The sequence below is a fragment of the Cornus florida genome, unplaced genomic scaffold, assembly GCF_030987335.1.
Source record: "Cornus florida cultivar Cherokee Brave unplaced genomic scaffold, ASM3098733v1 CherokeeBrave_3.0.0_Hap2_Chr08, whole genome shotgun sequence".
In the NCBI taxonomy this organism is placed as follows: domain Eukaryota; kingdom Viridiplantae; phylum Streptophyta; class Magnoliopsida; order Cornales; family Cornaceae; genus Cornus; species Cornus florida.
Window position 1 is genome coordinate 1,203,813 of NW_026775578.1, and position 12,101 is coordinate 1,215,913.

Here is a 12,101-nt window from a genome sequence, read left to right on the forward strand (position 1 = left end):
GTGGGATTCGACAGTGCCTCTGCTGTTTGCCGATGTTTCAGCGGAACGGTCTTGGCTGCTGTCAGTGATGGTACCTGAGATTTGAGAATTTGCTTTCTCGGTAGCCATTTATTGTTTACTGGTGGGGAAATAATTGCGACTTATGCAGGTGGGAGTGAGAATGCAGGATGTGAAGAAGATATGACAAGTGGGGTTGATTTATATGGTTGTGCAAAGGGTAGTATTGTTGGACATGAATTATTGGGAGTCTACGTCATCCTATGGTGGTGGAATAAAAAGCTAATGCAAGAGGATTTTTGAAGCAAAGCTATGTTTGCCGGAAGGGGGTCCCTTCTTGAACTCTTTTACCAACCAAGGAGTTCTATATACATATTGGATAACAAGAAACTGTACACAAATGCGAATATGCACAGAGTGAAGCAGCTCGCCTATGATTTTGAAACTTTTTCCTGTCTATATTATACGTGCGGTGCATATATATAGTATATACACACGTAACACACACAAAGGTGCATGTTACGTGCACTTACATATAGGCCCACATAAGCACGGCATATATGCATATCAGTTTAAGTTGTGCATGGGTTATGCGGATTGAACCATTGCCTAATCTCAGACCGGACCTGATTTCTGGTATTCTTGGTAAACGTTCAAACCAAACATTCAAGAACATTAGTTATGTAATATACGAACAGTGAGAACCGACTTGAGGTTTTGGACTGAAATTCGATTTTTGTTGCTAAGTGTGAACAGAAGAGAACATCACAGGCAAGTGTTGCTTTTTACTCCTATTCAAGGAATGGCTTGATGTTGAGATAACCCTTACTTTTGTCTGTCTCCTTATCACCTTTAGACCAGGGAATGACTGGACATCCAACTATTCTCTTTTCAGGTCTCCAACCCATAGTAATTTACACACCAAGTATAGAAGGTTTGAGTCATTTTTATGTTTATTTTTAGCATTAAATAAAAGGATAAAAAATAAAAATAAAAATAAAAATGGCTCAGAGAATCAACCTCGTGAATGAATTCCAGGAGAATACATTAGAACTTGTAGGCTTACCAAGAATTTTATCAACAACTTCAGTCTTGAACATGTGGAAGTTCTTAGTTGCTGCTCAAGCTTGTTTTGGGTTCCTAGGAACTGTAACCATGTTGCTCACCTTTTGAGTAAATGGGCTGCAAATCTAGTGATCTAGTTTGGTTTGTCTGGTCCTCATGACTGTCTCCAGTCATTGAGAGAGACTTTCATGTTGTTTTATAGTTTTTGATTTTTTTCCAATCAGTCGGGTTATTATTATTGTTATTTTTTAAGAAAAATTTAAATGATTATATATATATATATATATATTAACAAGAAAGTATTAACATACTTGTTTTTGAGTTCGAAATTATACCATTAGACTAATACTAAAAACGTTTAAACAAACTTTGATTCACATTTTTAGTCCACTTAGATAATAACCGACTTCTTTTTTTTTTTGGTTAAAAGGTAGCAAGATAATAACCAACTTGTAAAAGCATAATACAACACATTTCATATTGCACGGGGCTTGTTGTGACATTATGTGGCCCTTTACGAAATTTTGTTTTATATAAAATTTAATGCAACATCTGTCATTGACTACAAATACTAGAAAATATCAAAGATTAATCAATAAAATGAAATCTTTTGACATTATCTGTTTTGGATTTATCGCTCAGTTGTCTCTCACTCCTTGTAAGGCGGGAAAGCAACAAACAAACCTTATTATATATTTTTCAGCACGACCAAAAAAATCATGATTACTGACCACAACTGGCTAAAAGGATAGGGTAAGCCATTTTTGTTCATTCCACATATTGCCTAAGTTTTTCAAATGATACCATTTCATTGCACGAAAACAGAAAATTAAGTGGGGTGTTTATTGACTAAAGCACCTCAGCAACATTAATTATCATAAGCTGTAAATATTTAAATGAAATAAGGGAATAAGAAGAATGCAACATATTATAAAGATAAAAAGGAACGAACAAATAAAAGAACGAACACTCAGGACTCAGAAGTGACAACCCTTAAACAAGTCCGAACAAAGAAGACACTGATTTAAGACTCTGTTTGGCTGCCCAAGAAACTGAGATGAAGAAAAGAGAGTACAAATAAAGAAGATAATATTACTACTTCGAAATGAAACCAAACTCAAGAACAACCCAATATATTAGAAAGCTTGCCTCGGCTGCTGGCATATAGATTACACAAAACATGTCAAAAGAAGCAATAAGTTTAGGTTTCAGTTTACAGCATTTATTTCTTCTTCTTATCAAAATCTCGAGACTAAAATATGCATGACACCATTAAAAACAACTTAATCAAATTGTCACCAATGTTCATTAAAATTTTGAAATGTCGCGTACTTCTGCTATATAATAAGTAGTCAAGTTCAGGAAGGTAAATAGTATTTTATCAAACCTCATTTGCCTCCATATGACTTTTATACAATTGATAGATATTGCTACCAGTTCTGCAAAATTAAAATAGTTTGAGACGCCCCTCAGCATCCACAAGCTCACCAATTCTTTGTGCAGCAGCAGCCAAAGTAGCATCACTTTTGCAGAAAGCAAACCTGATATATCTCTTCTGATGGTTATAATCAGCCGGAGACAATTTCTTCGAATACAAGTTTCTATGAAAAAATCCACATCCTGGTACAGCCACCACCCCTGCCTGTTTAATTAGTTCCTCAACAAATTCTACCTGAAAAGCATTACATCTCATTCATTCCACCAAAAATACATAACCGGGAAAAACTTCCAAGAACAAATGAATCAACAACATTATAGACAAACTACTCACACTATGCACAGTACAAATAAGATGGCTTGTTCAAATATCAAAAACTGAAATAAACATAAATATAAACGAAGTTCCTTGAACAAAGTCAATGAACTCCAATTTGGCATTCAAAAACAAGAGTGACAAATGAGAATGCAAGAAGCACCATATGCCATCAAATGGTTGTGCTGAAGGAGGATTTTGAGTACTGGGTAATGGCATTCTAAGTTAATCGAGTTTTCTCGAGTATGCAGTATTCATAAAAGAATAAAATAGCTTATGGGGGTGCCTTAACAGAGAAGCAGGACCCATTTCTTTAGTGAACTCCATGTTGGTTGCCATGTTGAGGTATAAAAAAAGAAATAAATAAAAAATAAATAAAAAAGGAAGAAGAAGGAGGATTTTGAGTACTGGGTAATGGCATTTTAAGATAGCAAGAGTATTGATGATGCAAGGGCTAGTTTCCAAATGCAGATTCAGAGATTCACTTAAAATCAAATTCGGAAAATTCAGCAGGAATTTGACCAAATCTGGAAATTTGGTTTCAGTTGATCCGAATAATGGGCATTTCTTTTAAAAATAATTTTCATTATCTCAGCTTAATTACACATAATTTCTTCAGAACTTCAGTTAAAATCTGTTTAAATACAACCCCAAAAAAGAATTATAAATATAGTTATAAAATTCAGCTGCTTTGCAAGGTTGAACACCCATCCATCTGCAAATACAAAACGTGTAAAAAAAAAATAAAAAATGAAGGAGAACAACATAATTTTCATCGTAAACAAAGCTTGCTCTTTCACTATCCTAACTCAAACTTCAACTATTCTTTCTAAATGAGCAGGAAAAGAAAAACTATTCTTTTCAATAACTTGATAAATATATCAAATGAACTACATACATATGCCACATCTATAAATTGATAATATATATTCAATTATATAATCATGAGAAAATTGAAACATACACGCAAATCAAGATATGCATTTTCATATCTAATAATTGAAATAACATATGTAATAAAGAAAAAATAAAAACATATGCGTAAAGGACCACAGTAGGAGGCTAGGAGCAAATTTCCAAGAACTAAAATAATTTCCATGATTCATGAGAGAGAGAATCATCTGCCTTCAGGAAACAAGTAGAATATGAAGTAGTTCAATCTCATTCAGAGGAGCTTCTTCAAAGAAAAATTAATTCTTGCTTACAATATGCCAAAAAATTTGGAAATTCAATTTACCATTCTAATTCTACTCAATGAGCATGATTGGAGGAATTTCATGATTTTCAATAGGTAACATGAATAGAAAAAGAAATCATAATGATTTGATTAATTGACCAAAAATTATGAAGAAAATGATATTAAAATCTTGCTTTGAAATGCCATTTTAAATACTTGACATGATTAGACTGACGAAGTAAGCAGAGAAGACACGTACATCAGACAGGAGACAATTCTTAGGAAGCTCTGTAAATAGAAAAAAAGAACCCCGAGGCTTGAGCTCAACCAGGAAGCCAACTTCAGCAAGCATCTTGAATGCATAATCTCTTTTGGATTCATAATCCTAAAAGCCGACACAAATATTAGTATTGACAGAGAAAAATAACTGGCATAAGTATGAGGCTACATTCAAATTATGAGGAAGCTACAAGGGCAATCCAATTTGCAAAAGCAGATAAAAATTGCTTTATAGATCGTACTCTTCTCAACAGTTCATAGTATTCCACAGGGCTTCTCAATGCAGTCAAGGCAGCTTCCTGGAAAGGTGCTGGAGCAGAATCTGTTAATCTAATATGGATATTTCTAATTGCAGATGCAATACAAGCTGGAGCAATTGCCCATCCAACCCTCCAACCTGATATATAACACACTCAATAAAACACTGCAGACATAACAATGCCAAGCATAAGCAGTTATTACTAATATAAAGAAAGCATGGGAGAGAATCGTCAACAATATATTAAAAGAAAATGAGATCCTATAACAACAGCATATTTGAAGTACAACTTCATAAGGTAGAATATCAAGGCATGCCTGTTACACTGTAAGTTTTAGACAGGGAAGATGTAATGATGGTCCGCTTTTGCATCCCTGGAAGTGAAGCAAGGGATACATGTATTTCCTCGTCAAATGTTATATGCTCGTAGACCTGAAAACACATCCAAGAAACGCAAAATAACAATTCAAAAAAACTAAAAATACATTAATAGAAATGGGAGAAAAGGATTAATCAACTTCCTTCTCATTCACTTTTCTCTTGTATATTAGCAGTTTTAGTCTGAAATTTATCGCTACAGGTAGATTTCACTTTACTATTGCAGTGATAGTTGTCATAAGTTTAGTTACGGAATTAGCACCAAATAGCTGCATGATCTTCTGAGAGGCCAAAAAATTATGATACATACTATTCTAGCTATTTTCAGAATTAATTGCAATATTTTTCCATTTTGTTTGAAAGCATGTCACTCTCATCCTCCATCACTCTTAACCTTCTGCCAGGAATTTTTTTTTTTTGATACACATACACTGGATAACTAAATTAATCATGCCACAAAGTGTTTTAGGAACACGAAACTAACTGAGAGATCCCAACCCATACATTGAATAACTAAATTAATCATGATTATATCAAACAAGAATAGCAAAATGATTCACATACTTCATCTGTTATAGCTAGGCAATCCCTGGTGCAGCAAGCTCCAGCGATGATCTCGAGCTCATCCTTTGTAAAAACTTTTCCAGTTGGATTGTGAGGACTGTGCCAGTATATATCACAACATTTTTAACTCTGATATAAGAAAATATTATCATCTCACGAATAGGTTAGTAATCTACATGTCTTTCTTCATAATTTTCATAATTTGCAAAATGGTCAACTGGCATTCAAGGAACCTGGAGCACAAATAGAGTCTTGACATAGCTGATATGCAAGCTGCCAATTATATCTAAAATGAAATGATTGAGCCAGTTTACCCAAAAGCCTAATTTCCTTCAGACAAATATTAACTTAACAGAGAGAGAGAGAGAGCTTTAGATTAGATAATTGCATCACAAGGTGCAATACAGTTTTTGATTAGATAATTGAACCACAAGCAGGAATTTTATTGATGGTGAAGAAAGATGTTACTTTGTCTTGTAAAATGTGGGATCTTAATCATAATTCTGTACCAGAAGCTTTTCAGAAAATTCATTTAGGACTAGTAATTTTACAAAGAATTAAGTCCTCTATATGCTAAAGAATTAAAATGACTTGCGTGCAACTAAGAGTCTTGCACGAACCGCTCAATAAGGAACTCAACTATCCAGTACCGCAAACTTGTTAGTCTGCAATCCCTCATCTCCTGCTGATAACGAGTCTGGCGACTGAGAATCAAACCAACGTGATGTTTTTGAACCAAAAAATTTCTGGACTAAATTCAATATCCTTTTATTTTGCCTGTCCTTCCCTCCCCTACCCTCACTCTTCCAACCCATAACCCCCTAGTGGCACATTTGAGTTTCACATTGATGGAACTTTTTAGAAGAGGTAATCAAGCCTGAGTGGATTAAAAACCCATTTGCAATCTACCTTTATCTCCATCTACTCAAAACTTTAATATAGTGATTAGTGAGTCCTCATACAGACGTCGGAGCAAAAATAGTGTTCTGGCAGAAAACAATGACAATATTGTTTACACAGCCTTAACTTAAGACCATGGTTTTTAAGCATCATTTACAATTGATGTCTGTTCTTGCTGAAACCATATCAATGAGAACATTACAACTTTTAATTTCAAAAAATATCAATAGAGGTATGCACCATAAGAAATGTCTCCAAATTTTAATTTCAAACCTTAAATGAATTTTCAAACCTGTTCAATACTATAGCTTTCGTTTTGCAAGTAAAAGACTTCATGAATTTGTCTGGATCCAAACTCCATTGAGGAGGGTCAAGCGGCACATATACCTGACTTAGAGAGAGAACAAGTAAGTGAGAGAGAATACAGTAGATGGAAATGTCAATTCAAATATGACACACCTTGGCAAGAAAATTCACCAAGACTGTTTTAAAAGTATTATACATACATGTAGAAAAGCTCACCGGAACTCCTCCAGCGATAGTAATACAAGCTTCGTATGTTTCATACGAAGGGTCAAAGAGAATAACTTCATCGCCCTGATTAATTACTGTCCAACGGGACAAATATGCATAGTCAGAAAAAAAGATGCCTAACAACTGAGAAGAATGTGATATTCTAATGTAATGAGCTATTGAACAATAATAATAATTATACTCGCAAACACTGTTGCAGCAAATGCCTCAGACTGGCCACAGCAGATTGCTAAATCAGTTTGAGGATCAACATCTAAGCCATGCATATGTTTCATTATCTTTGCCACGCCATCGCAGATTCCTTGCACATGCCTTGAAATAGCATGAATGATTCAACCAAATTAAACAATAGGAGAGTATAAATGGCTCTAGCCAAAACTTGCATATTGTGAATGCATTGTATTGCATTCCATATCAAAAACAAAAAAGTGCCACAAGCACAACCATCTTAATCAGTGTACGAATTGGCATCTCAAAATATCAACTGCTAAAAAAAAAAGCCATTACATTAGTTTTGGAAAAGAGTAAAACCAACGATTGATGATATACAACTCCAATTTCCTTGTGCTTAAAAATACCATAATAGTAGTGTTAAATCTAAAGTTTTAGAAAATTCCATTTGATTCCACAGAAAGATGTGAGGATGATAAAATTTCAAAATAGAATGTTAAAAAATATCATTATTAAAAGAAACCAAAACCCTCTGCTCAACCCAACTTTACATGTATATGGCCAAAGCAACGAAAGAACGTATTAATTATCCTAATTCTGAACGTATTAATCATCCTAATTCTTAACATTTCTTTATATAAGTGGCAAATTAATGCTAAGTTGCTAACTGGAGTTTTATATATATATATATATATATATATATATATATATATATAACCTAAGATGGGTTTGTGTATTATGTGAACTGAAGACGTAGTAATGGATGGAGTAAATTAAGTATCTAAGGTTATTCAGTACGGTGTGTTTGATGGAGATGGAGATGGAGCTGTACCTGTACTGATTGAAGTCGGAATTGATGGCAGAAACGGCGGCGTATTTGAGGAGGTTGTGGGCGGGGAAATCAGGAAAGCCTTCAGCGAGGTTGATGGCGTTGCATCTTTGGGCAAGAAAGGAGAGTTGCTGAATGGGAGAGGGAGTTAAACTCTTTGCTGTTTTCGACAGCTTCTCCTCCATCATTTTATTGCCTCCACAATTGGGTTACACCGTTTTTTTATCAGCTCCTGTTTCATTGTAGTGCTTTGGGAGTGGGACCCAATTTCTCCACAAATACAAGTGCTGAATCGGACAGGATTGACTCCATTTCGTATTTTCATTAGCTCCATGGTCTGTCACTCTGTCTCACTTTACAAATTGAGAAAAAGGTGAATTGCACCGACACAAAGTTTGGGTAAAAGACATCAATTCACAGCTCAAGTATATCATTTTTATTTATTTATTTTTTTTTTGGGACAATGGCATCTTTCCTGTTTGATAAAATGAATAGAGATATCTCTAATCATGATAAAAGTATTTATTTAATTTTTAATTTTTGAATTAACTCGCATGAATTATTAAATTATATTTATAAGATTTATGGGTGATTTTTAAAGGCAACATTATTACCAATAAGTTGGAGATCCATGTAAGAGGGGAGATTTAAAGTTAGTCAAACCTTAATGTAATAAATAAGTGAGAACATTCACTTTAAAGGAGAGGATTTAAAGTTAGTCAAACCTTGACGTAAGTTTTCTATGCATAAATTAAATGGATCTTTATTTGAAAATCAGTGATAAAGTTTTAAAAACTTCATTTTCCCCAACAACATGAACGTGGAGTTTTGCATTGGGATACTAGAACTATCCGTTGTTGCTTGGGGGCTCACCGGTGTGAACTATGTCATCGTTGAGTTTGAGCTTCTCAATTCAGTCACCGGTGAAAACTCATGCAAGACATTTGAACTCACTGGAACGGGTTGCTGTTAAGGTGGTGCATCGTTGCTCATAGTATCATCTGAACTGGTCATTGTTGCTCGGGGCTCAACGGTGTTTCTATCATCTTTATGTATGTGCGTTTGTAGAGTGATTTTGATAATAATGATTCATGGTTTAAGAATTTTTAATGGGTTTCATATATTTTGCAGTAATGGGAAATTTAGTGGAAAGAAATATACAGGCTCATTCATATATTTAGTCCAAAATATTGCTTCACAAAATGACTTAAATGGATATCCCTTAAAATCATCTTATAGTCAACCCGCTAATAATTGTTTTTTTTTTGGCAATTCGTCCTATTTATAATTCGGAAACTATACTCAACACCTAGAAAAATAAATTCTTATGACATTTGTGTCCCATGTTATGCAAAATACAAAATATTTATGCTTCTACTAGTTCACGATCCACTACCGGCAACCAGAGGAAGCTAGGACGATGGCAACAACCGAGAGACTCTTCGATGATGACAATCAGAGAAGCTTCCGGCCATCAAGACAATGATGAGACGAAAGGGACTGACAACAAAGCTGTTATGGCTTGATGTTGGCTAGGGGTTTGGCTTTGTGACGATGGCTGTGGCTTGGGTTGATGGGTTATGTGGGTAGATTGGTATGGGTTTTGTGATTGAGTTGCCGAAATGGGTTTGATGGGTTGTTTAGTGTGGGTTTGGGAATGATAGTTGCGATTACTGGTGATGGTTTGGGGTTTGAATAAATGGTTCATTTGGGTTGATGGATGGTGGTTGGTGTGGTTGCCATTGGTGGCAGTGGTGTGTTTTTTAATTTTTGGTTCCTTTCCTTTTATATTGTAGTGCTGTATTTATTACAGAAACAAAGCGATAATTTTAGTATTAATAGATACTTATTTCTTAAATTTATTTATTAATTAATTTATTTAACTATACTTGTTTGTTAAATTAATGATAATGTATAAGACAATTAGTTTGTTAAATTAGAGGTGAAAAAAAAACCTAATTTATTGTTTACTTTGAGTAAAAAATACAAACAAATACATCAAAAAGGGCTAAGAGGTGATTAAATGGAAGGTTAGTGATTACGGCTTTTCTTTTCCTTTCATTTTTTTTTTTTTTCTCTTGTAACTAATGTTATTATTTTTTTTCTCTTTTCTTTATTGTTTATCCTAACGAAGTCTAAGGATTCGTTTGGTTAGATATAAATTTATTATAGAAAGTGAAAGAAAATGAAGTAAGGGAAAAGAAAATAAAGTTTCTAACGTGCGGTTAGGAAGAAAATTTTTCAAGAAAATTATGAGAAAATATTACTTTGTTAGTTTTGATAGGATGAAAATGAAAAGAAAATAATTCTATTACCAAAACTACCCTTAGGAATTTAAATATTTTAAAATAAAATAAATTTGTGTTTGAAGAACCACTTTATACCTAATTATTTATATCCATTTTTAACAAAATAAAATAAAAGGAAAGTAAAATAATATATTATTAAAAATAATAAAATAATTATTTCTATTAATATCTAAATTGTAAACGCAACAATTGTAAAACCAAAATCTAGAGATCGTAAGTTTCCAATCACACTAAGAATCCCAATCGCCTATCACACCATCTGTAAAAAAAAACATGTATGTATACTACTAGATCTCAATCACTATTAATTATAGAACCCAAAATAATAATAATAAAAAATTAATTTTATATGCATATATAAAAATATAATAATTAAATTAGGATTATATTAATTTACAAAAGGAAATCTATATCTGTGTGAAGATTGTGACAAACTGAAGAGTGGAGAAAATCAAGGAGATAAACATGGAGAAACTGAAGTAGAGGGGAAAGAAACAATTGACAAGAGCACAAGAGGAAACTAAGATATAAAGTGGTTAAGTTTTGCGAGAAAATAAATTTTCGCGTCTTTTATACTGAATTTTTTTTATGGTTCATTTGGTTAGCAAGAATTAGCTAAAAAGGAAAATAAAAGGAAAAAATTTAAAATTTAAAATTTTTATGCATTTAGAAAGATGGAAAGTGAAAACTTTTGAAAAAATAGGATTCTTGCATGTTATGAATTTTCTTTAAATATTTTTATGTACAAAACACGCGAAAATTTACTTTCTCGCAAAACTTAGCAACTTTGTATTTTAATTTCCTCTTGTGCTCTTGGCAGTTGTTTCTCCCCACCCTCACTTTTTCATTGTTTTTCTCCACTCTTTAGTTTCTTCACAAACTTCACCCAGACGTAGATTTCCTTCTATAAGTTAGTGTAATGCTAATTTAATTATTTATATTTCTATATATGCATATAAAATTAATTTTTTATTATAATAACGATTGAGATCGAGTGGTATGCATACATGTTTTTTATTTTAATTGGAAATTTAGGGTTATTGTCAGTGTTACAGGCCATTGGGATTCTTAGTTTGATTGATTTGGATTTTTCTTGTGTATGTTAAAGATACAATTTAGTATTAATAGAAATAATTATATTATTATTTTTAATAATATATTATTTTACTTTCTTTTTATTTTTTTGGTTAAAAATTGATATAAACAATTAGGTATAAAGGTGATTCAACAAACAGATTTTTTTTTTTTTTAAATTATTAAAATTCCTAGGGATAGTTTTGGTAATAAAATCATTTTCTTTTTATTTCCATCTTATCCAAACTAACAAAATAACATTTTTGCATATAAAAATTTTTCTCTAGCCAAATGGATACTTTCCATCTAACCAAACGCATAATTTTTTTAAATATATATATTTTTTCTTTTCCTTTCCAACTATTTGCTTCCTAACCAAACTAACCTTAAATGAAAACAAAACAATCACCTATTGGACGAAACCAATATAGAGGATGGCCCAAATAATCGTGGGTCGAAACCAATTTTAAACCCGTACGTTAAATGGTGGACCCAGATTATTACTTGTATATATCTGTAAAAGGGTTCACCGACCACCGGTTTCCCGGAAGTCTTCATCGCATCGTACGGTGATGAAAGGCACATATAAATAGCCGTTGGCAATCAGTCAATCCCTAGGTCTACAGTTTCCAAAACCAACGGTGGAGATGCTATATCACAATATTTTTGAAGTAATTTATCACGGCTCATCTCAGATCCATTACTCTCTCAACTCTCTAATATTCAAACTCGATGGTATTTCCGTTAATAATTGTAAAGCCAGGCCGTTTTCCAGATCAAATGGTGGTTGAAACCGCTATAATGGTCGTCCA

General features: G+C 33.1%; 1 protein-coding gene across 1 annotated transcript; it reads right to left on the minus strand.

Moving 5' to 3' along the window:
* Positions 1-2,196: 2,196 nt before the first annotated feature.
* LOC132268794 (uncharacterized) lies at positions 2,197-8,123 on the minus strand. The gene is made up of 9 exons (XM_059769637.1): positions 7,910-8,123; positions 7,088-7,218; positions 6,895-6,980; positions 6,665-6,759; positions 5,473-5,569; positions 4,848-4,962; positions 4,514-4,668; positions 4,252-4,377; positions 2,197-2,734 (listed from the first exon to the last, which is right to left on the minus strand). The coding sequence occupies exons 1-9, from the start codon at positions 8,092-8,094 to the stop codon at positions 2,510-2,512; spliced, it is 1,215 nt and encodes a 404-aa protein (XP_059625620.1). The 5' UTR covers positions 8,095-8,123; the 3' UTR covers positions 2,197-2,509.
* Between the last annotated feature and the right edge of the window lie 3,978 nt (positions 8,124-12,101).

Bases quoted from the DNA above. Each gene is read 5' to 3' on its own strand.
- LOC132268794 (XM_059769637.1), bottom strand. From the start codon at position 8,094: ATGATGGAGGAGAAGCTGTCGAAAACAGCAAAGAGTTTAACTCCCTCT. The intron at 5,570-6,664 runs GTTTGAAAATTC...ATACTGGCACAG, and splicing joins AAAGCTATAGTATTGAACAG to TCCTCACAATCCAACTGGAA. The intron at 4,378-4,513 runs GTACGATCTATA...GTCGGCTTTTAG, and splicing joins ACTATGAACTGTTGAGAAGA to GATTATGAATCCAAAAGAGA.